We start from the raw sequence: 26855 nt of genomic DNA, 5'->3' as shown, positions 1-26855 counted from the left end.
CTCCGCAACGGGAGAGGCCACAACAGTGAGAGGCCCGCGTACCGCAAAAAAAAAGAAATCAGTAATCTAAAAGCATGTTCTAGGGTTGGAGATAACTCTAGGTTGTGTGGTTAAGAAAGATCTTTCTAAAGAAGTGACATATGAGAAGAAACCTGGGAAATGAGAAGGAACCAGCCAAGTAAAAATCTGAAGGATCCAAAGCAAAGTCATTCTGAAAATCTGACCCAACCACACAGACCAGTATGTTCAGGCCAAGAATCTGAAAGTTCTCCTTGATTTCTTCTCTCTTTCATGCCATCATCCAAACCATCATCTAGGCTTGTCAGCATCACCCACAAAACAATGTCTCAAATCTCTCCATTGCTCCCCTGAACCATCGTCTATCACCTGGAACTGTTCTGTCCAATATGGTAGCCGCTAGCCACATATGGCTATTGATCATTTGAAATGTGTCTAGTCTGAATGCTGTAAGTATAAAATACACACTGGCTTTCAAAGGCTTTGTATGAAAAAAAAAGTAAAACACCTTATTAATAATTTTTATCTTAATTATATATTTAAATTATAATATTTTAAATAGATTGGGTTAAGTAAAATACATTGTAAACATTAATTTTACCTCGTTATTTTGACTCTTCTACTTCTTCATTGTCTTCCCCCATTGGACTGTTGCACTCCATGGGAGAAAGACATTGAATCAACTTTATTCACTGCTGTATCTCCAGCCTTTAGAACAGTGCCTATTTTATAGTTTGCACTTGATAGAGATCTGTTGAATGAATACTGCCTTATGGAACTTCTTCACCCTGGCACTTGAGTGTGGTGCTGAAGATGTCAGTTCTAAAGCTCATTTTTAGGGCCCTGTTTAATGTTCCTCTTTACATGTGATATTATGGAAAGTCTCCTGACACTATTGCCTAGAAATCACTAATTATGACACTTTGGAATGGAAATCATATGGCTCCTCATTTAGGCATGTATAGATTTGACAAAAACTTCACTTTTTTCATGCCTAGGGATTACTACATCACATGCCACACAAACTAATAAACACAATTCTTATAGTTTACAGATAAGCTGAGTCTCGCAGAGGTTGAGTAACCCACCCTGTAAAGTGGAGGAGCTCAGCATGTGAAACCAGGTCTGTATGAAGTCAAAGGCCAGGGTTTTTTTTGCATTCCTCTAAGTTGCATTCCAAAGTATAAGAGTATGAAATGAAATGAATGTGTATGTGCTAGAAGGTAAGATGGCATGAGATAGGTCAAGAGTCAGAGTCAGAAGCTCCGAGAAGATAAGAAAGGAATTCACTGGAGAGAGCGGGACATATAATACTTTGTTTTTAGAAAAGTTACTAGAGATATTTGGATAAATTATATATCATCTCCTCCTCCCAGCCCCTCTTCCTTTGCCCACTCCCTCCACTTTCATTCACATTGGAACAGACGCTTTGAGAATGCCAAGTTTGGGGAGTGGCAGGTTTAATAATCACAGTGAGAGAGAGAAAAGTGTACCTCACCTCTTTAAAGGCAAGGATATTGTTCTACGTCTTTTATTGTTCTGCTCCCAACACTCCAACCTTAAAGTATTAGAACCTCTAGAATTTGAGTCATTATATACAGTTTGTTTTTAACTCTGGCATATAATATGGATTCATAATCTTTGATCCATGACACATTCTTATTATTGACTCATGCATGATCTACTTTTATTATTTCTTTAGTCATTTTAAATAATGAATTAAGTACCTGTGAACTTACCCCCCAAAATAAAAGCCCTAAATGTTGGAAAAACTACCAGATTTTCCCCATTATCTCAACCCCTTGCCTCCCTCTACTCAATACATTCATCATTTTGCATGTGTTCATCATTTCCCTTTTTCCTTTTTTTACATAGTCTAACTGCATTTCTAAAAAGTATATTTTTAAAAATTTTAGTCGTTTAACATTGTTAAAAGGGCATCATGCTATGGGCAACCTTTGGGGCTTACTTTATTTTTAGTAAATAGTACAATGTCGGGCTTCCCTGGTGGCGCAGTGGTTGGGAGTCCGCCTGCCGATGCGGGTTCGTGCCCCAGTCTGGGAAGATCCCACATGCCGCGGAGCGGCTGGGCCCGTGAGCCATGGCCGCTGAGCCTGCGCGTCCGGAGCCTGTGGTCCGCAACGGGAGAGGCCACAGCAGTGAGAGGCCCGCGTACAGCAAAAAAAAAGAACAATGTCATCTATATTGTTGCATATTACTACCATTCATGTTTTGACCATCATATAAAATTCTCTACTGTGAACATACCATGATACATCAATTTACTCTCCAATTGATTGGCATCTAAGTTGTTTCCAAGATTTTATTTTGTTTTTTGTTTTTGTTATTATGAACAAAGCTGCTAAAAATTCTTGTACATGGCTATGGTTAAACACACGCAAGAGTTAATTTGGATATAACTCGAGTTAGAATTGCTAGGTTATAGGGAATATGACAGTGGAGTTTTCCATTTTTCCCTATGGTTATATTAGTTTTTGCTTTATATAATCTGACGCTATTTTATTAGTAAAATAATGGTAAAAATTCTTGGTGTATTGAATCTATTATCATCATATAGTAATTCTTCCCATGCCTAAGAATACTTTTGACTTAAAATGAGTTTAAATCTGATACTAATATCACTATACTGGCTTTCCTTTGCCTGTTTTAATAATTTGCCTGATAGGACTTCTAGCATACTTTTCCTTAAATTTTTGTATGTCCTTATCCTTTAGGTGTACCTTTTGTAAACCGCATGTAAATGGACCTTTTTTTCCCTTTTAACTGGTGAGTTTGGCTTTTTAATAATTATTGACATCTCAGGATCTATTTTGAATATCTTATTTTTTCAATATTTAAAAATTCTATTATTTTTAATACTTTTTAATATTATTCTTCCTTTTTTCTTCTTGTGAATACATACACATATACATATTACACATTATATATGTATAATTACATTTATATATATATGTATATATAAAACATCCCCCTTAATAAGACAAGAACACCTTTGTCATGTTCTCAAACTTCTTGATGTACCCCCATCAGGCTGATATTATCTAGACTTTTAATTCTGAAAATTTATGGATGTATTTTCTCTTAGACATTTCTTTCATCTTAGATATTTTTAAAGACAACGGATTTTACTAAAATATTTGATCATCTTTTCTCGTGCAATATCATCTAGATTTTTACCACCTTTTCCTCAAGAACTCATGCACTGTTTTCAGTGTGGATCTCTGTGCTGCAACATTTCTGAGGTTTTCTACACCTGAGATTATCTGTCTCCTATTCTCATACCTGAATGGCACTTTGGCTGAATATAAAACTTCAGTTTCTAAGTCCTTTCCCTTCAATAGTTTGAAAATCTTATGTTATTGTTCTTCTTGCTTCTTATGCTATTATTGAAACGTTCAATGTTAATTTGATATTAATTTTTCATACTGTAAACTTTTAGAATTTTCTGTCTTGGATCTCCCAAATTTCCCTATAACCTGTTAGTGTGGGTTTTCCATATCATTCTCCTTTGATACTGCATGGGCCCTTCCATCTGAAGTCTTTTATTTGTTCATTCATCCATCCATTCATTTATTGGAAATTTAACACTTTCATTTCTCTAAAAAGTCATCCATTTATTTTTCCTTCTCTTTCTTTTTGGGATTATCTGTATACTGCCACTTCTACGTCTGCTCTCCATTATCCCTTTTCTACTTCTCTGCACTTCCCTTCTTCCTTTTGGGAGATGAACTCTAGTCTTCCAATGTTCTCACGTGCTCCTTACTGTATCTCTTCTGCTATCTTACCCTATCTCTCTTGTTCTTTATTTCAGCTACGATATATTTCATTTGTAATATGGCCATTTGGTTCCTTTTTGTTTGTTTGTTTTCATACAGCTAACATTATCCCTTATCTTTTTTTAGTATGTTTATCAGGCTAATTTACAAATTGTGGTCCATTCTAATGTTTATGCTTCTGATGGAAACCATAATCTAATATTTTTGTGTGTGTGTGTCTTTTAAAATAACTGTACTTCTCAAAATAATCTAATTTGCTCATGCATTCATTTTCCTCTGGAAATGTGTTGAGGATAGGTCGAGGATGACCCACTGGCACTTAGGGGTTTTCTGGGATGCTAGACTAAACCCAGGGCAGTCCTAGGTAAACAAGGATGGTTCATCATTTTACTAGACCCCAGTCTGAGACACGCCAAGTTGCTCAGGGGTGAGAGTAAATGAGCTCTGCAGTGAAGAACCCTAAACCCAAGAAAATCACAGCCAATCACTTCTTAGATCAAGAATTCACCTTCTGTTTCCCCAGAGAGAAGCAACCTCAGGAGGAGCAGTCCTTAGGTTGTGATTCGTCAGCTGCCAGGGAAGTTAGAGAAGGAGGTGTTGGTGGGCAACTGCCCTAAGTTGGTTGGCAGCCAAGGAGTTTCATGGCTCCTCACAAGCACAGCGCTTCTGTGCGGCCCTGATTTCCTTATGGAGTCTACATGGCCCAGAGCTCAGAGTCACAATGCATGCAGGGGCAGGCACTGATTTTCCCAAGGCAGCGGAAAGGAGAAGTACTAGCAGATTTTCAACAGTTCTTTCCCTGCTTTATTCTCCCACAGCGTGGCTGGCTGCTTATTGCCCCAGGCCCACATCCCCACTACCCTCTTCTAGTCCCAGACAATTTCAAAACGACAAAAAACCCTCATTCCTGGGTTTTCCCATAGTCTTCTTCATTGCAGGGTGTTTCACCCTCCATATTACTCCAGCCATCTAGGAGGAAGGAGCAGTAAGGCTAGTTCAGCATCTTCACATCACATATTAGTAGAGTTGCTCCTAATTATTTTTAAATTTTTTTATTAAAAACAAAAAGCTTCTTGGATATGTGGGAAAATGATTTGGAAATGGCAAAACATTTTTATTATTCATAATAATGTAACTAATGTAAAAAATTAGTTACATTATTATGAATATCAAGATATTCATATGACTACTGTAGCTTAATTTTAAAGTGTTCTTATATTTATACAGAAAATAGCATTAGAAAAATCACTACAATTATATTTGACCAAAAACCACGTAATGTCTGACAAACTTCTGATTTTTATTACAGGTTATTTATTGCTGCTATACTACTACATTTGGTACATCTATGTGTTTCTTTACTTCCAAAATGCATCACTAAGCTATAATTTATTATTCCTTGCAGATACTTTATTGAAAAGATTTTTCTATGGCAAGGTACAAAAAGGCACTCTACAAAAAACATTTTAAGTTACATTATTTACCAAAAGACTATCTTTATATATTACTGGTCTGTTGAAATTTTTCTTTTCAATCAAATCCCATTCATTTTTACATAATGCATGTCAATAGCAGCTACCATGAAAAAAATAACTATAAGCAAAAATTGTTTTCCTGTTTATTTTCATTTTTTGCTACTCTTCATTTTTCTTCCTGCTTCTATTTGTGAAAATGTGAACCCCTCTTTCATGATGTCCTCAAGTCCATAATTACCCCTTATGACAATTTTTTCATGACACCCACATTATATTCATTATTTTGAATAACGCCTTAAGTTCAAATGTACCTTTGTACTCTTCTACTTCTTCTTCTGTATTGTTTTTTCCTATATTATTTTCATACTTTTTATAATCTTGCTTTGAGACTTCTGGCTTCTGATTTTTTCCCTGATAGTTGTCCCTAGAATGGCGTTGCTAGAGGGAATTAAGGAATCAAGTGATTCTGTATTCCCCTTATTTCACTCTACCTCATTCCTGCTTTCTTCTTTTGCTCTCTCATCTTCTGCCCCACCTAGTCTATTCTTTGGCCACTTCCTTCAAAACATGGCTCCATATTAATTTTCTCAGACAGCCTTCCCTGACCAAACCCACTCCAGGTTATTATGTTTCTCTTGACCTCTAGGAATTCATGTATAAATGATACATACTATTACCGTGTACTTGGAAAAGTGTTGTTCAGTTATTTAGTTATTCTGTTATTTAGTTATTTTGTAATATTCTCTTATCTATATTTTATTTTATTACACACCCTTGTAATCCCTGATTTTTTCCTCCTTATTAGCATTAGTTGTAGCTGTTACTACATAATGTAAATGTGTCATCAGTTGCTTAATGCCTGCCTCTTCTGTTTATAACATCTGTGCCTCCTCCTAGAATTCAAGCTCTTTTGGCTATCTGTCTATTGTTGTATCCTCGGGGCCTAGAATAATAAACATAGTAAGTGCTCAATAAATACTATAATGTCTTGGAAATACCATGCAGTTCATTAGTAGAATGAAAGTGCTCATAAATGCTTGCTGATCTTTTTAAACACCATTTTGTCTCAAATCCCTAACACTCTGTGTAACAGTTGAGATGTATTTGCCTGCAAGATGCAGAAAACCTAGCAGACTTAAACTAACAAACATAAAACAAAGGACACTAGCTGTTTACTTAACCGTGGTCCAAAGGTGGGCATTTCCAACATAGGTTTGACATTCAATGTTGTCATCCAGGACTAGGTTCTTCCCTTCCTTCTTAACCATCCAAAGCTTGTTGGTTTTCAAACTCACCCATAAGGCATCACAGCCCAAAGGTGGTGGCCACATACTCATATTTCAATGAGCAAAGCAAGAAGCAAATGATGTCAAAAGTGGGGATATTAACTCATTCTTGTCAGAATCCCAGAAATCCCCCAGCCTAGCAGCCTTCTTCCCAGACCAATGGCAAGAACTGAGTCATGCGCCTACTTCTGAACTATGTACAGAACGGAAAGCGCTACCATCAATGATCAATCCTGATTCATCCCTTTTTTTTTTTATTTCCCAAAAGTAAAGGGAAACTGCAGGGTACGCAAGGAACATTGTGACTGGTCTTCTATATTCAAAAAATTACACTAGAGCTATTTTCCTCAGGACCTTCAAGCTCTTAAGATTCTTCAGGGTTTTTCTTTTTTTTTTTTTCCTCCCCTATATTTTAATCATTAAGCCTTTCCTTCATGGATTTCTTTTTTTCTGCTGAAAATTGCCTATTGAAAAATTTCTGTTCTTGGGAGTCCCCTAGTGGCACAGTGGTTAAGAATCCACCTGCCAATGCAGGGGACACGGGTTCAAGCCCTGGTCCGGGAAGATCCCACATGCCACAGAGCAATTAAGCCCGTGCGCCACAACTACTGAGCCTGCACTCTAGAGCCCATGAGCCACAACTATTGAGCCCATGTGCTACAACTACTGAAGCCCATGCTCCTAGAGCCCATGCTCAGCAACAAGAGAAGCCACCACCACGAGAAGCCCACGCACCAGAATGAAGTGTAGCCCCCACTTGCCACAACTAGAGAAAGCCCATACACAGCAACAAAGACCCAATGCAGACAAAAATAAATTAATTTCTTAAAAAAAGAAAAATTTCTTTTCTCTATCAAAAGGTTTTTTTCATTGATTTGTTTACATACTCAATTTCTGCATTCTAATTCTTTTTCTTTCCTAAAGTACTGAGACATATCACATTTTCAAAAGAGACACACATTTATTTTGCCCCTTCCTTTCCACTCTTCATATATACTTCTGTTTCTCAACTGTATTAGGAGCCTGAGAGGCCAAGAAAATGTTTTCTGCTCTCTTTATAATTACCAGTAGCATTTCATAGGTGCTAAATGTATTTCACTCGTCCTTCCCCTTTATGGTTAATCAGAGACATGTAGGCTTTTATAGGAAGCAAAAGGAATCAGGGTCTTATAGCCAAGAAAAGCACTGGTCAGATTACGAATGCCCTCTACTAACTTGTTTACATTAAATTCCTTGCATACTTGCTTCTTGCTATTGTCAGAAAGTCCCAGAATTCAGTGTATTTCCCACTTCATCCCACCTTTTCCAACATCTTTCACTGAAGCAAAGAAAGGAGCTGGGTTTCCATGGTAACACAAGTGTGACAGTTGAGGATATATGGGCATAGGTGAGATAATTCTCAGATTCAGAGGGGAGAGGAGAAATGAAGTTTTTCTCTTCTTTTTTTTTTTTTCTCCCAGCAATGTACTTCTGAAGCTAAAGAGACCCTTAAGTGTCAGTGTACACTGTTAAGCTTTCACTATCATACAGATTTACAGCTCTTGGGGAAAATTCAATTTTATTTTATCTCATTTTTATTTTGTCTTTCCCACAAACAAATGAATGGAGACATTTTATTTCTAAACTCACTCTCAGAATAGATAGTTCATGCTAGCATAGCAATGAACACAATTAAGAGATCAGGAGATACACACCCAATTCCCACCCAAATCTTCAAAATTCTCTGCACATCCCAACATCCTTTCTTTTAGCAGCTAATTCTTCTCTTTCACATAGAGCCTCAAATCAGGTCACTACCAAGACAGAATAGGTAGGAAAATACACTCCTACTTAACATGTTTTTTTTGAGTCTTATTGATTAAAAATCTACCTTTATGGTAGCACTGAGAATGAAAATTGAGGCCTGTCATTAGGAGAAACATAAATGAGCTACACTACTCCAAGAGCTGCAGTCTCTACACTTCTCCTTATCAAGAAAGGTGGCACTGATGAAAGGTCAGGGAAAATAAACTGAGAAATATCTTAAAAAACCTGTCCTCTCTCTACTATGCTAAGTGGAGTAACTGGGCACCGACTCACTATTTTTTTGTGACAACTTCTATCAGATGCACTCCAGTCCAGAGCTTCTCAACTTTTGGGGACCTAAGAAATGAAAGCAGTTGTTTAAAGATACATTCTGGACCCACAATCCCAATGCAAATTTCTTAAAAAAAAAAAAAAAAGTCACTGGGCCTTTACTTCTTGCAAAGTGAATGGTTTTTCAGTTCCACTGTAATACAAGGTACTACACAGGTTGTAATGATCCATACAAAGAGAGGAAGTTTGATGCTTCTTGGCTCTATTCAACCCCTGACAAACCTAGGGATTTCTTATGACTACAATACAAAAGCTGGATCTTAAAAGAGACAGTATGTCTTTTCCGTGAAAGAAGTGTAGCTGTTACTAAAGAAACCACAAAAAGCACGTAAGTTTTACACAGTATATGAGGCTTCTAAAATGCTAGTTCAACACTGTATTCACCAACAAAATCCTCTTGAAACATGCCTGCCAAAAAAGCTCAGATATGAAGCTTCACTTCAAATCCATGTAAGCTCTTAATTTTAATTCACTTATTCACATTACTAGTTTAAAATGAGGTATCAGATGCTCTTTGGTTTCAATTCTCCTAAAAATTTCCTCTTGATTCTTAGTTCTTTTGCCATCTGCCTTCACTGTTGATTCTGGTGGCTCAAATATAACACTCATATTTTGATAAGGAATCAAGAAATAATGATTGACATATTTTACCACATATTTTGACAGGACACTTGCCCGCAATTATTTTAAGCAAAAACTTGGTGTGTTACACTATAGCAAGATAATGCAAGGGTAAGTTATTCATTTTAAGATAATGGAGCGATAGGGCTGTAGGACACTGCTAAAGCTGAGTACATCTTTGTAGTAGTTTGATAATTGACCAGAAAAACGATGATAAAAGAACATCTGTTTTATTGATGAACTCAGACCAAAATTCTCTCTACATGATGACCTTGTGCGGAAGAGGAAGGCTGAAGAGGTATGCCATGATGAAACCTTAGTTAGAACTATAGAAACTTATTATTCCCAAGAAATGTGAGATGGTAATGGATGGGTGTAGACTAGTTCGAGAAGGACATAGCTTATGGAAGGTAAATCCAATTACCAGTTATTGCAAAATATAATCCAGGAATATTTAGGGACATAACTTCTCCTAAATTTGACGTTATGGGTGGGAGAGAGTGTGTAATTAAGATCTAATGCCACAGAGAGAACAGTAAGTTTCAAAACTGAGTTGTTAAAAACGTTTTAGGAGGCACGCATGGAGGACCCATGCAACTGCTGCTGTATGTCTAAGGACCCGACATTTTCTCACCCTAAAGTCCCTGTTTTGTCAGTTCACCCCACTTTTCAGCCCACATCCCTCAGCACTATTTCCGTGTCTATCATTTAGGCAGAATGCCACGGAGACGACGTTAAAAGGGAAATCCATCACTCTCGCCCGCAACACATCCTGTTTCTTTGCCCGAATAGGGTGCCGCGACCCACCTCTCAATCACTGACCCCTCCCAGACCCCACCAGCTCTTCCCCTTCTCCCTACTACCGGCCCTTGGTGGCAAGAAAACCGCGAATTCTGGTTGGCTCAGCGCAAGTCTCCGTCTTTCTTCAGCTCACCTATGATTGGTTGGCAGAGTGTGCGCAGGGGCAAACGCCCAGCCTGGCCAACAGTGGCAGATGGGATAGCTGAGCCTGCGACTAGAGTTTTCCTCCATTGGCTGATGGGTCAGTGTCACGTGGCATGAAGCGGCTCTCTATTGGTCGAGAATGATACCACGGGGTCCAAAAGCGCGGGCTGGTTGGCTGAAATGAATCCCAGCTTCCTACTAGATGCCCCGGCTGGCTGTTGCTATGAGGTGTTCCCGGGCCTTCTGGCTGCTGCGGGGGAATCCGCTCTCCCGGTTTTCCAGGCGCCCGTAGCTGACAGGGCGTGGGAAGAGCTCGACTTTTATCAGGCACTGAAGAAGGGCGGGGCTGGGGAAGGTGGGAGGGACCCCCGGCGACGTCACAGAGCGAGGGCCCGGCTTCCGCGGTTTCTGGCCTTCGCCGCCTCGGGCAGTGGGCTGGATGGGGGTCTGTCACTTCCCCCTCAGTGTCCTGACGCTTAAAACAAAGCTGCATTTCGTTGTATTTATGCTCCTCCCTTAAAGCTTCTTATGTTTATACAAGATAAAACCAAAGCTCTCAGGAATGCTGACAGACTGGGTGGTGCCCAGCAAGGCCCTCATGCGAAGGCCTCCTTCTGGACCTTGCCAGTATCTTCTTCTCCCCGCCTCATGTTAAAGCCCGGAGATTGCTCTGGCCCCTCCAACATCTTGTCTCCGCCAAATTCTGACCGTGGCGTTCTCAAGTAGAAGCGGCTCCCGTCGCAGGAGGAAGAACTGCGCATGCTCAGTACGCAGGCCCCGGGGTTCAACGGGGCAGACGGGGTGGGGTGTTGTTGGGTAACCCAGGTGGCTGTTTATCTAAACGCGGGCGGAGGCTTCCGCGACGCGCCGAGCTTCCTGGGAGCGCGCGCGCGGCCGGTCGCCTAGGCGACGGGGGGAGCAGGGGCGGGGCCGCGCCGCCGGGCTCCGCCCCGGGCCGCCGGGCCCCGCCCCCAGCAGCGCTGCGGCTCGGGCTCGGGCGCGCGCTTCGGCGCCGGGAAGAGCGGCGGCGGCGGCGGGCGGGGAGCTGGGCGTGGAGGCGCGAGGGGCGGGGCCGCCGGCACTGCGGGCCCGCGGTTCGGGCGGCTCCGTCGGCTCCTTGACTCACACTCCCTGCTCGCCCTTAGTGCCTGCCGGCGCCCGCGGTGCCGCATTGCCGCCCGGCTCGGCCCATGCCCAGGGCTGCTGCTCCCTCCGCCGGCGCCCGGGGGGCCGCGGCGGCCGTGAGGTGGGGGCGGCCGCGGGAGGCGGCGGGGCCGGCCGCCGGCGCAGGGTCCGGGCGCGTAGCGCGGCGGGCGTAGGTCTATGTCGCGGGCAGCGGCGGCGGCGGCGGCCGCGGAGGGACGATGCGCGAGTACAAAGTGGTGGTGCTGGGCTCGGGCGGGGTCGGCAAATCCGCCCTGACTGTGCAGTTCGTGACCGGCACCTTCATCGAGAAATACGACCCCACCATCGAGGACTTCTACCGCAAGGAGATCGAGGTGGACTCGTCGCCGTCGGTGCTGGAGATCCTGGACACGGCGGGCACCGAGCAGTTCGCGTCCATGCGGGACCTGTACATCAAGAACGGCCAGGGCTTCATCCTCGTCTACAGCCTCGTCAACCAGCAGAGCTTCCAGGACATCAAGCCCATGCGGGACCAGATCATCCGAGTGAAGCGGTGAGAGGGCCGGGGGCGCGGGCACGGGGCTTTGCGGTGCGGCCGGCAGCCCCTGTCCCGGGGCCAGAACTCCCTCCCGCGCGCTCTGGGGTGGCCGTGGGCAGGAGGAGATGTCTAGGGAGATGGCTCTGCGATCTTACGCTTTATGATAATTTTTTTTTTTTTTTTACCAGCATCTTCCTCCTCATCTTGATTCTCAAATTTGAGTGCTTTGTTTCACAACTCAAATTTGGCATCCCGTGAACCCACAGCACAGCTCTTTGTCTCTTGGATATTACTAGTAGCGCTTGTGCAGAACCCCAAAGGAAACAAAGTTTAAAACTTGCAGGGGGGGGGAGAGGGGCGGGTAGGTTTCTGCTGGGAAGAGGGCAGCTGTGCAAGTATAGTGGAGACATTTTCAGATTGAACAACAAACAGAAAACCTACCTTTGCAGTATTTGACAGCAAAAATTGCTCACACGTACGTGGTTAAAAATGTCAAGTCCAAAGGAAAGAGACCTTTCTCGTTTCATAAAAGATTGAATGGTGCCAAGGCGTTTTACAAAAATGAACTCTCCAATTAAGATGAAACTTTAAAGACAGATTATCAAATTATTTGAAGACATGGCTCAGTTGGATTGAGATAGTATATAGAAGCACAAGTATACCATTCACATTAAAGAATGCGACTTAACTTTTTTTTTCTTTTTAGTCTAGCTGCCTTATTCCCCTCAAAAACAAAGAAAGAAAGAAAAGGGAGGGAAAAAGGCATTCCTGGAAATAATGCAAGTTTCTTCAAAGGTGTGACTCAGATATTAGCTAATTTAAAGTTAATGCAAATAAGCTCTTTCCTGATATGAACTCTTTTTTCTAAAGTGTGCATTTTGGAAATATGGCTGGTAGCATCAATGGCTTATGATATTTGTTTTCTCTTAAGTTGACTGAGTATATTTTTTCCTATAATTTCAAGCATCAAAAGTGTAACATCTCAGTTCAAAGTTTTAGCAAATTTTTCTAATTACTGTTTACGTGTTACTGCTTTGTCTAATTCTTATTATTAGTTAATAATTGCTAATAATTTTGATTTAGTGTAATTTTGTTTTTCTTACCCAATTCTACCTATAACCCTAAATTTGTAGACATTTGCTGAAAACTAGTTGTAAGTGTACTGTAGACGTAGTCTCATTTTTAGTCAGTTTGAGTCTACTCACTTTGAAAGAGCAAATACCAAGTCACATATATTCAGGGGTTGCTCAAAAATTCACTAGAAGAAGCAGATTTTTAATGCCACGTATGAGATCAAAGGGGAGGCCCTCTCCTGAAGCTCTCCCCACTTAATTCACTGAATATGCACTTTAATAGCTAACCTAAAATTTGGTATGTTACTTCTTCCATTAAATTTCAAACTAGAATAAAGTGGATATTTTTATAGCCTCTCATGGTGTTCTGAGATCTGTGAATCTGATAGCTTCTTCTTCAGTCTCATTTTCTTGAAAGTTAATTGTTATAGTTAACATAGGAACACTTTTGGTGTTAAATTTACTAAGTATCTGATATTTAAGAGGCTACATTCAAGTGGCTCAAATCTTTAATTCCCCTTTCATACTACTTAAAAAAAAAACATACAAAACAGGGCAATCTAACACATCGTCACATGTCAATCTTAGGCCATATACATACATCAAATAATAAAGTAAATGCCCCAACTCCTCCACCCTTTATATTTAAACATATACAGATAATACGTGCATTGATAAAAGTCACATGCCCAGGGCGAACTTCTTGACACAAGCCTAGCGGACAGAATATGGTAAAATGTCATTGGATAGTGTAGTCCATATGATTTTGTAGTTTCTTATGATTTAGTAGAGATTACTAATAATGAGTTAGTGTAAATGTAGTGTATTGGAACAATTTATTTGTTTGCACTGTGACCCAGGAAGAAAAAAAATGAGTAAAATTCTATTTGCCCAGATGTCATTTACTCACTTGTCTCAGTTCCTCATGTAAAAGTTGAAAAGACCAGCTGAGGTGTATGTAGCTCATAAACTCTTTCACTGGAATTCATCCATTGTGTCCTTAAGAACTGCTTGGGCGCTTCTGTGTCCTGGTATTTTTTACTTCACCCTAATCTCATCATCTGGCCTCCCGGCCTATAGCATATTATAAACAACGTTGAAAGAAAGAAGGAATCCGTGTATACTATGTATTTTACGATACAGTATATATCATGCACATATTATGGTAAAGCAGGCATTCAATGTGTTGGTTCTTTAACTTTTCCCACTTAAAGAGAATAAAGTGGGATTTTCAAATAAATGAATTTTCTCTCTTTTTGGGAATCAGTTTTTAAATTAATCAGTTGCTCTGGGAGGTATTCGTAGTTGTTCCCTCCCCTCTGCCAGTTACTGCTTTACATATTCTATACAACAGTTGTTTGGGGATATTTAATATCACCATAATGCAGATGACATAAGTGAAGTGCAGAGAGGGTTGATATTTCGCCCCAAACTAGTCATTGGTGGAGAGGAGATTTAAACCAAGATCTGCATGAATCCACGTATTCTTCTTTTCTTCTATACCATGCTGCCTTTGACCTTGATGTTTATTGGCAAAGTCAGCAATCCAGCCTTTGGTCTAGGGTCACACTCTTCAATTCAAATATAGTTGTGGGCCATGTGTGTAATTTTGAAATGTCTACTAGCTGATTTTTTGTAAAAAGTGTGAAGCAGGTAAAATTAATTTTAATAATGTATTTTATTTAACCTACTCTATCTAAAATATTGTCATTTCAACGTGTAATCAGTATTCATAAATTGAGATACTTTAATAGTTTTCATACTAAATTTTCAAAATCTGGTGTTCAGTTTACACTTAGTGCACATCTCAGTTCAGACTAGCTGTATTTCAGTTGCTCAACAGCCACATGTGGCTCCAGGCTACCATATTGGACAGTGTAGGTCTAAGGTGTATATATTTTGGGGAAATGCTTGCTTCTCTGAGCTCCATCTTCCTTGTCTGTGAATTAGAATATAGCATGCACCTCTCAAGAGTCTTCGTTAGGATAAAATGAGATAATATATTTTAAGGTGTCCAACACAATACCTTGAACACAAAACTTGCTTCAAAATTCCAGCTGTTCTTTAACTTTGTCACCCTGTCTGCTTAAAATTTTATCCTTGATATAAATGTAATTTGAGAGGAAATAAATTTGATTGCATTTTGAAAGTCATTACCTAGTATAGACAAGATGATACTAAAAAAGCAGTGGTGACTAAAACAATCCTTGGAAAAATTTTGTTGGTATTCTCTTAAAATATTTTCTCTTATTAAAGATCTTATGGGAAAGGGCAAGAGAATGAACATTTAACTTTAACTGTAGCACCAATGCACAGCTGAGAGTGAAATGGAGCTTTTCCCTGGATTGTTCTTGTATGGAATGTTTTGCTTATAAAAAGTATAAAACAGGTCCCTACTCCCTTAAGTGTCTGTAGGTTCACGGACATCCATATACAGGTTCCCCCCTGCTATCTGAAAGTAGAGAGTTCCTATGAAACCTTTCCTAAGCCAAAATGGCATAAAGTGAAGAAGCAATTGCCTTAGGACACATCTTGCTTACAGATGCGCAAAAAAAAAAAAAATCTAGGTAAAGCGCTTACAGACACAGTTCAAAGCCATGGCAGATTGATGCTGAGGTGCTGAGTGTGGTTCCTGGGGAAGGAACTTGGAGGTGCCTCTCTCCCTGATGGGGTACGTGCTACCTCTCAACTGCTCACAGCAAACCAAGTGCTGGACGCGATTTTCACTTTTTGCCTTTTTTCATAAAAGCAAAAATCATCTTATTTCTTTTGGTTATCAAAAACAGGTACTAACGTAGGTCTTTCCTAAAATTGAAGTGTCACGAAGCAACTTTTGAAAAGCACAGAATAGCTGTACATACACAGGCTCCTGTCCAAGCCAAGCAGGCTAGCTAAAATGGTGGTTTTTATAAATTCACATGCTTTCTTTTTTTAAATTGACTTTGGATGAGATCGGACACATAGGGAAGAGTGACAAGGATACAGAAAATGTTTCAATTGAGATAAAACTCAAGTTCTTTCTAATTTCATAGTTGCTTCTCCCATTCCTCCCAGGGTAAGCCGTGGTCCTGACCTTGGAACATGCAACCCAGTGCCTATTCTTAGGATAAAGCCCAGAAATCTTCAACATGACCTTCCCAGGCCCAGCAATGCTCTTATCCCTCCCTGCCTTTCCACCTTCACCTCTGGCAACCTTCCTCGCCCCTTGGATTCCAGCACCCCGACCTTCTTTTAGTTCCACGAAAGTGCCTGTCTCTGGGCTTTCCTTCTACATGCAGAAATCACCCACCTTTTGCAGAGTTAATTCCTACTTTTTGGCCCCTGCTTAGAAGATTTCCTCCTCAGGGAAGCCTTCCTCATCTTCCCAAACTGACTTTATTCCATCCTGTCTTCCCACAGTGTATTAACCTCGTGCCTCACCCCTTCCCTCAACCACTCATGTTTCAGACATCGGTGGCACCCTGTGTTTCCCCTCCTCTGGTAGTGCTCATCAGAGTTTAATTTAAGTACAGTCCGTCTTTCTTATTAAACTGTAATCCCACGTGGCTAGAATGGCTCCTGGCACATAGGAACCAATCAAGAAAAATGTGTTGAAAAAAATTAGTGTTCAAAGAGAAAATTATTTTAGTGGCCTCAGTTTCCCCAAGCATTTGAATTTTATAGATGGAGGAGGTGACTCTCTAAAGCCCATTTTGCAGCTGGAGTAGACGATCTCCCTTCCACTCTAACATTCTGTGAGAGTACTTCTATCTACTAGGGGTGACCAGGGAAGAGGTAAAATTTAATAACAGACTTTAAGAATCAGAAGCATGGTGTCTTCCAGATGGAGGACATGGCATGGGAAATGCATAGGGTAGGTTCATTGGCTGTTAAATAGACCAGGTTGGCCAAACCAGGAATTTATATAGAAGTGTGAGAAGAGGTAAAATACATAAAGCTAAATTACGGAAGGTTAAAGACTTTGGACTTGCTCTTGCAGTCAAGGACCATGATCAGAATTGTTACAAAAATAGAAATATGGTGGTGATATGATAGATGGCTTCTTAGTGGTAATAGACCAGAGTCAGAAGAAAGAGTTGTATTGTCATAATCTCATTTCTACATGAAGTATAAAGATTCTGAATTAGCATGGAAAGAATGGATGCAAATAATGTTGTAAAGAATGAATCAATCAAACTTAGTGGAAGAAGGAGAGGAAAAGGTCAAAAGTAACCTTGACATTTTGAACATGAGCGAATAGAATTAGAGAGGAATAGCTTGGGGAGATTATTTTGGCTTTGGAGATGGTAATCATCCAGATAGATGCACCTAATAAGCAATTAGAATACTGGACTAAAGCCTGAAAGTTCAGTTTATGTATGAGTGTAAAGACTCGAAATCATCTATATAATTCACATTTGGAGAGTAGATGAACCCTGCTGGGTAGTGTATAGAGAGGTAGAAGTGAATGGCCAGGAATAGAAATTAGAAATGAATATGGCCAAGGATAGAACTTGACATTTGTAAGGTACCTAGAGGAGACTTTATACATTGCATTAGGCTAGAAGGCATGGTGCATTTTATTTTTTTTTGATTTTTTTATTTTTTCATTATTTCAAAGCCACCTTTTATTATTAATCACAGAGCAATAAAAGGCAAACAAGCAACAACAGCAGAAAAAACTATTTACAAAACTACTTCTAAAATACTCTTAAACACTTTTGACTTACTAATTATCTATGAAGAAGTTCTACATCAGATAAAGCATTGAAAACTTTAGTACCTTAATCATTTAAAAGCACCTTCATTATCCAGGCTTTAGGAGCCAGTGTCCTTTAATGGACAACAGACTCTTGAATAGTCCTTTATTGGACGTTTTAAGAGTTATACAACAATAAATATTTTGGCTTCACAGAATCTGCGCCATATCTACCTCATTAGCCTACCTTTGGGTCCTTTCTGATCAGGCATTTCTTTTCCCTCAACGTACAGAAATACTGCACTAGATGGCCTTTTCATTTCGGGATAGCCATTTCATTACTTATTTTTATGTGGCATGGTGCATTTTAAGACTGAGGAGAAAAATGGGGAAAGTGTGGTTATTTGTACTACCCAAAGCGAATAAGTTACTTTTTTTTTTTACTATTATTATTTCATATTTCTGTATCATTTAAGTGATCACTTTTAAGAGACCCAGCTGATCGTTTGCACATTTTCTCCTCACAGTAAGTTGCCCTAAAAGCCCAATCTAAGGTAGAGGTAGATTGCCAGTTGCTAACACATAGATAATGACCCCCAACAGATTGGCACTGTGGAGCTGAAACCAGGAAATACATCCAATGATGTTTGTCCCAATAAGTGATTTCTGGAGTCTGCCACCAATTCCTTCTTCCCCAAACACCTCCTTCCCCAGTTTGATACCTCCAGAGACCATAATTGTAATTGAAAGCTCCTCCAAGGTACAGAGCCTAATAGCTGTGAGTCACTTTTTATAGCCCAGAGTTTTTTCCTGAAAAGGAAACTTGGTTTTGCTGCATTGTAAAATTAGAATATTACAGTAGAGTCATTTCCTTTTTACCATCCCAGGATTAGAATTTTTTAAGTTCACTTTGTAGTTGGAGTAGATGATCTCCCACCAGCCCTACATTCTGAGAATACTTCTATCTCATTGGCACAATAAGGGAAAAAGTATTTTAGTATGAACCTTAAGGAATCAGCAGCCTGTGACCTGCAAATCTTATCTGTTTAGGGGTTTGTGATAATTGTATCAATAAAATCTCTAATCAGAGGAATCATTACAATGTTGTTTTTTTTTAAAAAAGGTGGAGGGGCAGAAAGGATTTAAATAGCCAGCCAACAATTCCACTGCACACAGACAAAAGATATCAGCTATCCCTGAATATTGATAAATCCTCTGACAAATGGAACAGATGGATGATTTGAAAGGTGATTTGACTCGCCACTGAATGAGAAGTATTCAGGCCCCAGGCAGGTGGATGACATTGACTTTCTAACTCTCCTTTAGGAAAAAGTCAGATAATTAACAGATAAACACTAAGATAATTAACAGATAAACACTAAAATATCTCTGGATGACACAACCAACAGGAAGAGCCAACAAAGTTGGAATCTTTTTATTTGTTAAAATTTTCCAGTAACAGTACACTTGAGTGATTTAATTCTGTATGGTATCTTTTCAGAAATTATATATGGCACATTAAAATGCATAGATTATATATTTACACATTTCTAAGCAGTGATCTTTACATAAAACTATGTACACCATACACAATCTGTGATTTTAGACATCTGCATTTCAGTAAAGTATATAAGTAAAATATAAGTATATTGATAAAGTTTAAGTTTATCAAAATATATTAAAAGAGCATATTTCTAGCTGCTAGGATTTTGACATGGTATATACCAAATACTGTTTATGTACTTCTAAAAGACTGGAACCTCTTTGGAAATGTCGGACCTAATATTTCAACTATTCACCTTTTATTCTTGTAGGAAAATTCTACTAAAAAACACATCACATTAGCCTGATTTTTAATAAATTTCAGTTTAAATTAAAGGTCACTGCTATGAAATAAGATTTTTTTTCCAGCATGTGAGTCAGAATAAGGTTATTGGGTATCCGAATCAAATGTCAGCAGCATATTATATCGAAGGCATGGTTTGGGAAATCCAATAATAAAGCAGCATTGGAATTCTTTGGAGTTTGATGCATTTTATTACTTAATGTTGGAAATGTACTTATCACACATTGCTAAAAGCTCTAACTGAATAAGCTATTTAAATAAGCTATTTAAAATAGATTACAGCATGTGAATAAAGTATACTTGTAAATTATACATTCTTTTAAATCAAACTCCTGAAATATATTCACTGGTGGAATTGGAGAGATTGTTGGTTTTCTTCTGTTTTGAAAACAAACCAAATTGATATTTTATGGAGAAATGTGATTAATTAATTATTTTGCGGGTTTTTAAAGTTCATTTTTATTGAGATATAATTGACATATAACATTGTAATAGTTTTATGGTTTTTTCACTCAGTAAAATTACACATTGTAAAACCTTTACCTAAAACATTTAGGAGTTATTTCCCATAAAACATAATGATTTGATATATGCATATATTGCAAAATGGTCACCACAGTAAGTTTAGTTAACGTCTGTCACCACACACAGTTACAGTTGTGTGTGTGTGTGCTGTCAGCGTTTATGATTTACTCCCTTGGCAGGTTTCAGGCATCCAATACTGTATTACCTGTAGGCGCTGTGCTGTACACAGCCCCAGGACTTACTTATCATTTATCTTATAACTGGCACTTTGTACCTTTTTACTGCCTTCACCCATTTCACCCCCGACCCCATCTGTTCTCTGTATCTGTGAGTTCAGTTTTGTGGTTTGTTTGTTTTAAGATTCTGTATATAAGTGAAATTATACAGTATTTGTCTTTTTTCTGTCAGACTTATTTCACTTAGCATAATGCCCTTAAGGTCCATCCAAATTGTCTCAAATGACAGAATTTCTTTTTTTTTTAATGGTTTAATAATATTTTGATCTATATCTATCTATCTATCTATCTATATATATATATAACATTTTCTTTATCAGTTCATCTATCAGCGGACATTTAGGTTGTTTCCATGTCCTGACTATTGCAAATAATGCCGCAGTGAACTTGAGGGTGCAGATATCTCTTCGAGATAGTCATTTTGTTTTCTTTGGGTAAATACAGAAGTGACATTGCTAGATGTTCTATTTTTAATATTTTGAGGAACCTCCATACTGTTTCCCATGGTGGCTGCACCGATTTACATCCCTAACCACTGTGCACAGGGATTTTCTTTTCTCCACATTCTCACCAACCCTTGTTTATTTTTTGTCTTTTTGGTGATAGTCATTCTAACAGGTGATATCTCATTGTGATTTTGATGTGCATTTCCCTGATTATCAGTGTTGAGCACCTTTTCATGTACTTTTTGGCCACCTGTATGTCTCCTTTGGGAAAATGTTCAGATTCTCTGCCCATTTTTTAATTGGATTTTTTTTTCTATTGAGTTGTATGAGTCCTTTTTATATTTCAGGTATTAATCCCTTATAAGATATATGACTTGCAAATATTTTCTTCCATTCTGTAGATTGCCTTTTCATTTGGTTGATGGTTTCCTTTGTTGTACAGGAGCTTTTTAGTTTGATGTAGTCCCATTTGTTTTTATTTGCTTTTGTTGCCTTTGCTCTTTGTGTCAAATCCAAAAAATTATTACCGAGACCAGTGTCAAGGAGCTTACTCCCTATGTTTTCTTCTAGGAGTTTTATGGTTTCAGGTCTTACGTTCAAAGCTTTAGATCCATTCTGAGTTGATTTTTCTGTGTGGTATAAGGTAATATTCCAGTTCCATTCTTCTACATATGGCTATTCAGTTTTCCCAGCACCAGTTACTGAAGAAACTATCCTTTCCCCATTGCATATGCTTGGCTCCTTTGTTGTAAATTAGTTGACCATATATGTATGGACTTATTTCTGGGTTCTCTAGTCTGTTCCATTGATCTATGTGTCTGTTTTTATGTTAATACCATACTGGTTTGATTGGTATAGATTTGTAATATAGTTTGAAATCAGGAAGTGTGATGCCTCCAGCTTGGTTCTTCTTTCTTAAGATCCCTTTGGCTATTAGGTCTTTTGTGATTCCATACAATATTAGGATTGTTTGTTACATTTATGTGAAAAATGCCATTGGAATTTTGATGGGGATTGCATTGAATCTGTAGATTGCTATGGGTAGTATGGACATTTTAACAATATTCTTCTAGCCCATGAGTACGGAAGAGCCTTAGATTAATTTGTGTCTTCTTCAGTTTCTTTCATCAATGTCTTATCTTTTTTTTTTTTTTTTTTTGGTACGCGGGTCTCTCACTGTTGTGGCCTCTCCTGTTGCAGAGCACAGGCTCCAGACGCGCAGGCTCAGTGGCCATGGTTCACGGGCCTAGCCACTCCGTGGCATGTGGGATCTTCCCAGACCGGGGCACGAACCCCTGTCCCCTGCATCGGCAGGCGGACTCTCAACCACTGTGCCACCAGGGAAGCCCTGTCTTATCATTTTTTAAAATTGTTATTATCTGTCAAAAAACAAAATATTAAAAACAATAACTCTACTACTTTGTATTCACTTAGCAGTGGCTTTTACATTTTCTTAATCTGGCTCTCAGGAATACATTTTGCAGTGTAAATACAGGCATAAATACGTATAACTGAAACCAAAATTTCGTGAAACAACAGTTACACTTGGTATGTTGCTGGTATTATATTTTCTGTTTTATTCTACTCTGTTTTATTTCATTGTTTTTAAGTGTTCCTCTTGATCCACTAAATTGATCTCATCACACACAATCTGAAAACTGCTATCCTGGAACATTTTACTCTAAGAAAAATAAATGGACCTATCTCTTTCATAGTTTGAAACAATTTTTATCTTCTCTTCCTGCTTTTCCATTTTCCAACAATGCTATGTAAATGCTCAGAAAGTGAAATGAATTTCCCAACATGAGTTAGTAAAATGTTACCTCTGTCACAGAGAAAGATAACATTTAGTCAAGGAACAAAGAGATACATAAAGTGTATCTTTTGAGGAAGCATTTATTACTGTTTGTTGGGCATATTACAAATATGAGGACATATTTCTCTTGTAATTTTGTTTGTTCTGGTAAGGCAGGATAGCTCCTGCCTTGTGAAATTTAGAACAGAGAAATGGATGTTGCAGTAGGATCCCAACCAGAATGTGTTCATTACTACAGCAGGTTGCTGTGGGGACTTGGGAGACTGATCTTTATGAGAGGTTTGCTGCATCTGTCTAGGATGATGTTGATTCAGCTCTGCCTTTAAGACAGTAAAAATAGATGAAGACGACCATAATTACAGCTATCTTAAAATTACTTAGTAAAATTACCCCAGAGAAACATTATAAACCTTTACTTAAAACATTTAGGAGTGTTGTGTTTCATGCTTTTCTAGGAGCAGCCCTTAAAAACTAGTAATTCGAATGTGGAAGTCCTACACCATATTGATAATTCAGTACATCTTAATGTTTTCATCTTACCAGATGTCTTTACATCTTTCTGCAAATGAAATCTTAGAGGGTTTTTCTCTGGTTTTGGATGGAAAATTTTGTTTTGTTCTTAATTCTAAGTACATGCATCCTGAGGTTTACAATGAACATAACAAATACTGTATATATTATAATTGCTCTCAGTCAGTATTTAATTTTATTGGGCATACTGATCTTATCTATGAAGACCATTAATTGTGAATCTGGTTAAAGCTGAGCTTCAGTACTTACTAGTCATATAATTTAGGAGCAAGTTAGCATTCTTTGCATCTCACCTTCCTCATCTGGAATATGGGTATAATATAATAACTAATGAGGTAATGAATGTAAAGTTTCTTAACATAGTAACTCTAAAATATCAACAATAAAGTTTCACCAAAAATCACAGAAATAGAAATGAGACCCAAGCATTTTCTGACTTTATAAATCAGTATACTGCCACATGATTTCTTAGGAATTAGACTCGCTTGCCTTCCCATATCTAGAAAAATTGTATATTAGCTAATCTAGTATTGCATTTCCATTTTTACATTGCTTTCTTGCCCGTGTCTGAAGTGCTCATACAGTGTGTGTATTACAGAACTTACAGCACAGACCCTGAGCACTTTGTGTCTTGAGGCTCTCTTGCCTATAAATGGTGACAATATGATTTTGTGACTCACAAAGAATTGTGATTTTTTTTTTAGTACATGTATTTAAAATATAAAAAATATAGAAAGTGATCAGGCATATAATAAGTATTTGTTAAGTAACACTTTTCTTTTTTAAAAAGTTTATAATAATAGACCTTTTATGAATACCAAAACTATACATGGGGTGAAGAAAATTTTAATAGTGTTTATGGCTAATTACATATATATGTGTATATATGTATATGGGGGGGCAATGGAGGGAAATGTGTTGACAGAGCTTTTAATAAATTGATTCTAGAAGTTTTGTCTTTGTATAAAAGTCATCACTGTCAACATCAAATACTATGGTTTAAACCACTTTATTTGCATAACACTGCCCTGAGCATTATGCAGAATAAGTACAAGATACTATCTTTGTCCATCTGGCATGCCAAAATGTACTACAAATGAATATATATTTGACAGTGTTGAGTTTATTATATATGGAGAGAGAGACAGAATACATTTTTTGAAACAGTTTGATTTCTAAGTTTTAAAGTATTATTCCACCAAAAACATTGCTTTTGCTAGGCCACTTTTTTTAAGGAATTTTTTTTTTTTGGCACAACTTTTTTTTTCTCTTCCTATTTTATTCAGATATAATTCACATACAGCACTACATAAGTTTAAGGTATACAGCATAATGATTTGACTTACATACATCATGAAATGATGACCACAGGAAGTTTAGTGACCATCCATCATCTCATACAGATAGAACATTAAAGAATAGGAAAAATAATTTTTTTCCTTGCAATAGGACTCTTAGGATTTACTCTCTTAACTTTCATGTATAATATACAGCAGTGTTCATTGTATTTATCATGTACTTACAACTGGAAGTTTGTACATTTTGACTACCTTCATCCAATTCCTCCCCCAACCCCCAGACACCCCTGCCTTTGGTAGCCACAAATCGTTCTGTTTTGCTATGAGTTACTTTGTTTTTGAAGCATAATTGGGCTACGACACTATGTGAGTTCCTGGTGCACAACGTAGTGATTCGGTATTTCTGTATTAGGTTGGCCAAAGAGTGCCTTCAGTTTTTAAGTAAAAATAAAAGACACATTTTTCATTTTCACCAAGAACTTTATTGAACAACGTATTCACCCTTTTGTGCCACTACCTTCTGCCATTTCTCAGGCAACTCCATAATTCCATCTTCCCAAAACTTTTTATCTTTTCGAGCAAAGAACTGTTCCAGGTGCCTTTTACAGTCTTCCAGGGAATTGAAATTTTTTCCATTAAGAGAATTTTGTAAAGACCGAAATAAATGGAAATCTGAAGGTGCAATGTCTGGTGAGTACGGTGGATGAATCAGAACTTCCCAGCCAAGCTGTAACAGTTTTTGCCCGGTCATCAAAGAAACATGCGGTTTTGTGTTATCCTGACGGAAGATTATGTGTTTTCTGTTGACTAATTCTGGACGCTTTTCATCGAGTGCTGCTTTCAGTTGGTCTAATTGGGAGCAGTACTTGTTGGAGTTAGTCATTTGGTTTTCCAGAAGGAGCTCATGATAGAGCCCTCCCTTCCAATCCCACCATATACACAGCATCACCTTCTTTGGATGAAGACTGGCCTTTGGTGTGGTTGGTGGTGGTGCACGTCACTTGCCCCACGATCTCTTCCTTTCCACATTACAGTATCCATTTTTCATCGCCCATCACAATTTGTTTTAAAAACAACGTTTTCATTACATTTAAGTAGAGAATCGCATGTGAAAATATGGTCAAGAAGGTTTTTGTCACTTAACTTTTGTGGAACCCAAACATCAAAGCGATGAACATAACCAAGCCGGTGCAAATGATTTTCAACGCTTGATTTGGATATTTTGAGTATGTCAGCTATCTCCTGCTGACATACTCAAAATATCCTGATTGTTCTCAATTAATGTCTCAATTTGATCACTATCAACTTCAACTGGTCTACCCAATCGTGGAGCATCGTCCATCGAGAAATCTCCAGCACGAAACTTCGCAAACCACTTTTGACACGTTTGATCAGTCACAGCACCTTCTCCATACACTGCAGAAATCTGTTTTTGCATTTCGGTTGCATTTTTACCTTTCTTAAAATAATAAAGCATAATATGCCGAAAATGTTGCTTTTCTTCCTCCATCTTCAACGTTGAAATGGCTACACAAACATTCACCAATTTTGATGTCTTTTTTAAAATGCACGCTGATACGATAGCTGTCACATACAGTCTAACAAAGTTGTTTCGGATGAAGTTAAAGACAACTAAGTGCTACTGGACCCACCTTATGGAAAAATCTGAACGAAACTTTTGGCCAACCCAATACGTTACAGAATGATCACCATGATAAGTCTAGTTACCATCTGTCATCATACAAAGATATTGCATTATTATTGCCTATATTCCCCTGTACAAATGTATACTGTACATTTCATACCTCTGAATCATTTATTTTGTAACGTCCAGTACTTCCAGTTTGTACTTCTTAATCCCCCTCACCTGTTTCTCTCACCTTTTCTAAAGGTTTTTTGATGCATTCTAACTCATTATAGAAGGTCAAAATTTGTCTGTAAGACTAATGCCAGCAATCATATATTTATTTGCTTTGTTATATTTAGTATATTTTGATCCTCCCTGGAAATGAAATCTTACTTTGTATTTGGTTGTTGAATGGTTTGAGCAGAATTGTTATCTTAGAAAGCATTAAAAAAATAAACTGATTTATGGATAATTGAGAGAAAACAGCATAGATTAGCGAGTACCCAGGGAAGATAGCTGGGAGATTATCTAAAGATAAAAGTTCGTTATCAGGGATAGTTTAATATAGATTAAGAAACAAAGAATAAGCTTTATCTTAATATCAATTTTTTTTGTCTTTGCATTTAGTGAAGCTGAAATATCCAAATATGGTACATATAAAACTATACTATCCAGGACTTCCCTGGTGGCGCAGTGGTTAAGAATCTGCCTGCCAATGCAGGGGACACGGGTTCGACCCAATGCAGCCAAAAATGAATTAATTAAAAAAAAAACAAAAACTATGCCATCCAAAATATAATCCTCCACCCACCCACCCAGATGACCCACATACACTTGG

General features: G+C 38.5%; 1 protein-coding gene and 1 long non-coding RNA gene across 4 annotated transcripts in view; one reads left to right on the top strand and one right to left on the bottom strand.

Annotated features, from left to right (window-relative positions):
• LOC111176444 (uncharacterized) overlaps window positions 1–11019 on the bottom strand; it is a 75442-nt gene extending 64423 nt beyond the window's left edge. The window contains exons 1-2 of the long non-coding RNA XR_004023939.2: window positions 10268–11019; window positions 8656–8718 (exon numbers count right to left, since the gene is read on the bottom strand). This is a non-coding gene — a long non-coding RNA (uncharacterized LOC111176444). The remainder of the gene's footprint in view (window positions 1–8655; window positions 8719–10267) is intronic.
• RAP2A (RAP2A, member of RAS oncogene family) overlaps window positions 10496–26855 on the top strand; it is a 39008-nt gene continuing 22648 nt past the window's right edge. The window contains exons 1-2 of one of the 3 annotated variants that reach the window (XM_089899416.1): window positions 10496–11044; window positions 11709–11956. In XM_089899416.1, the coding sequence (XP_089755542.1) occupies window positions 11841–11956 (116 nt within the window). In that variant the 5' untranslated portion in view covers window positions 10496–11044; window positions 11709–11840. The other 2 variants (XM_089899417.1, XM_022576913.3) reach the window with 2 other exon arrangements.

This window comes from Delphinapterus leucas, chromosome 18 (assembly GCF_059928025.1).
Source record: "Delphinapterus leucas isolate spDelLeu-1000000601 "Yukka" chromosome 18, BTC_Dleu_Yukka2, whole genome shotgun sequence".
Taxonomy (NCBI): Eukaryota; Metazoa; Chordata; class Mammalia; order Artiodactyla; family Monodontidae; genus Delphinapterus; species Delphinapterus leucas.
This window is presented reverse-complemented; position numbering and strand designations above follow the sequence as displayed.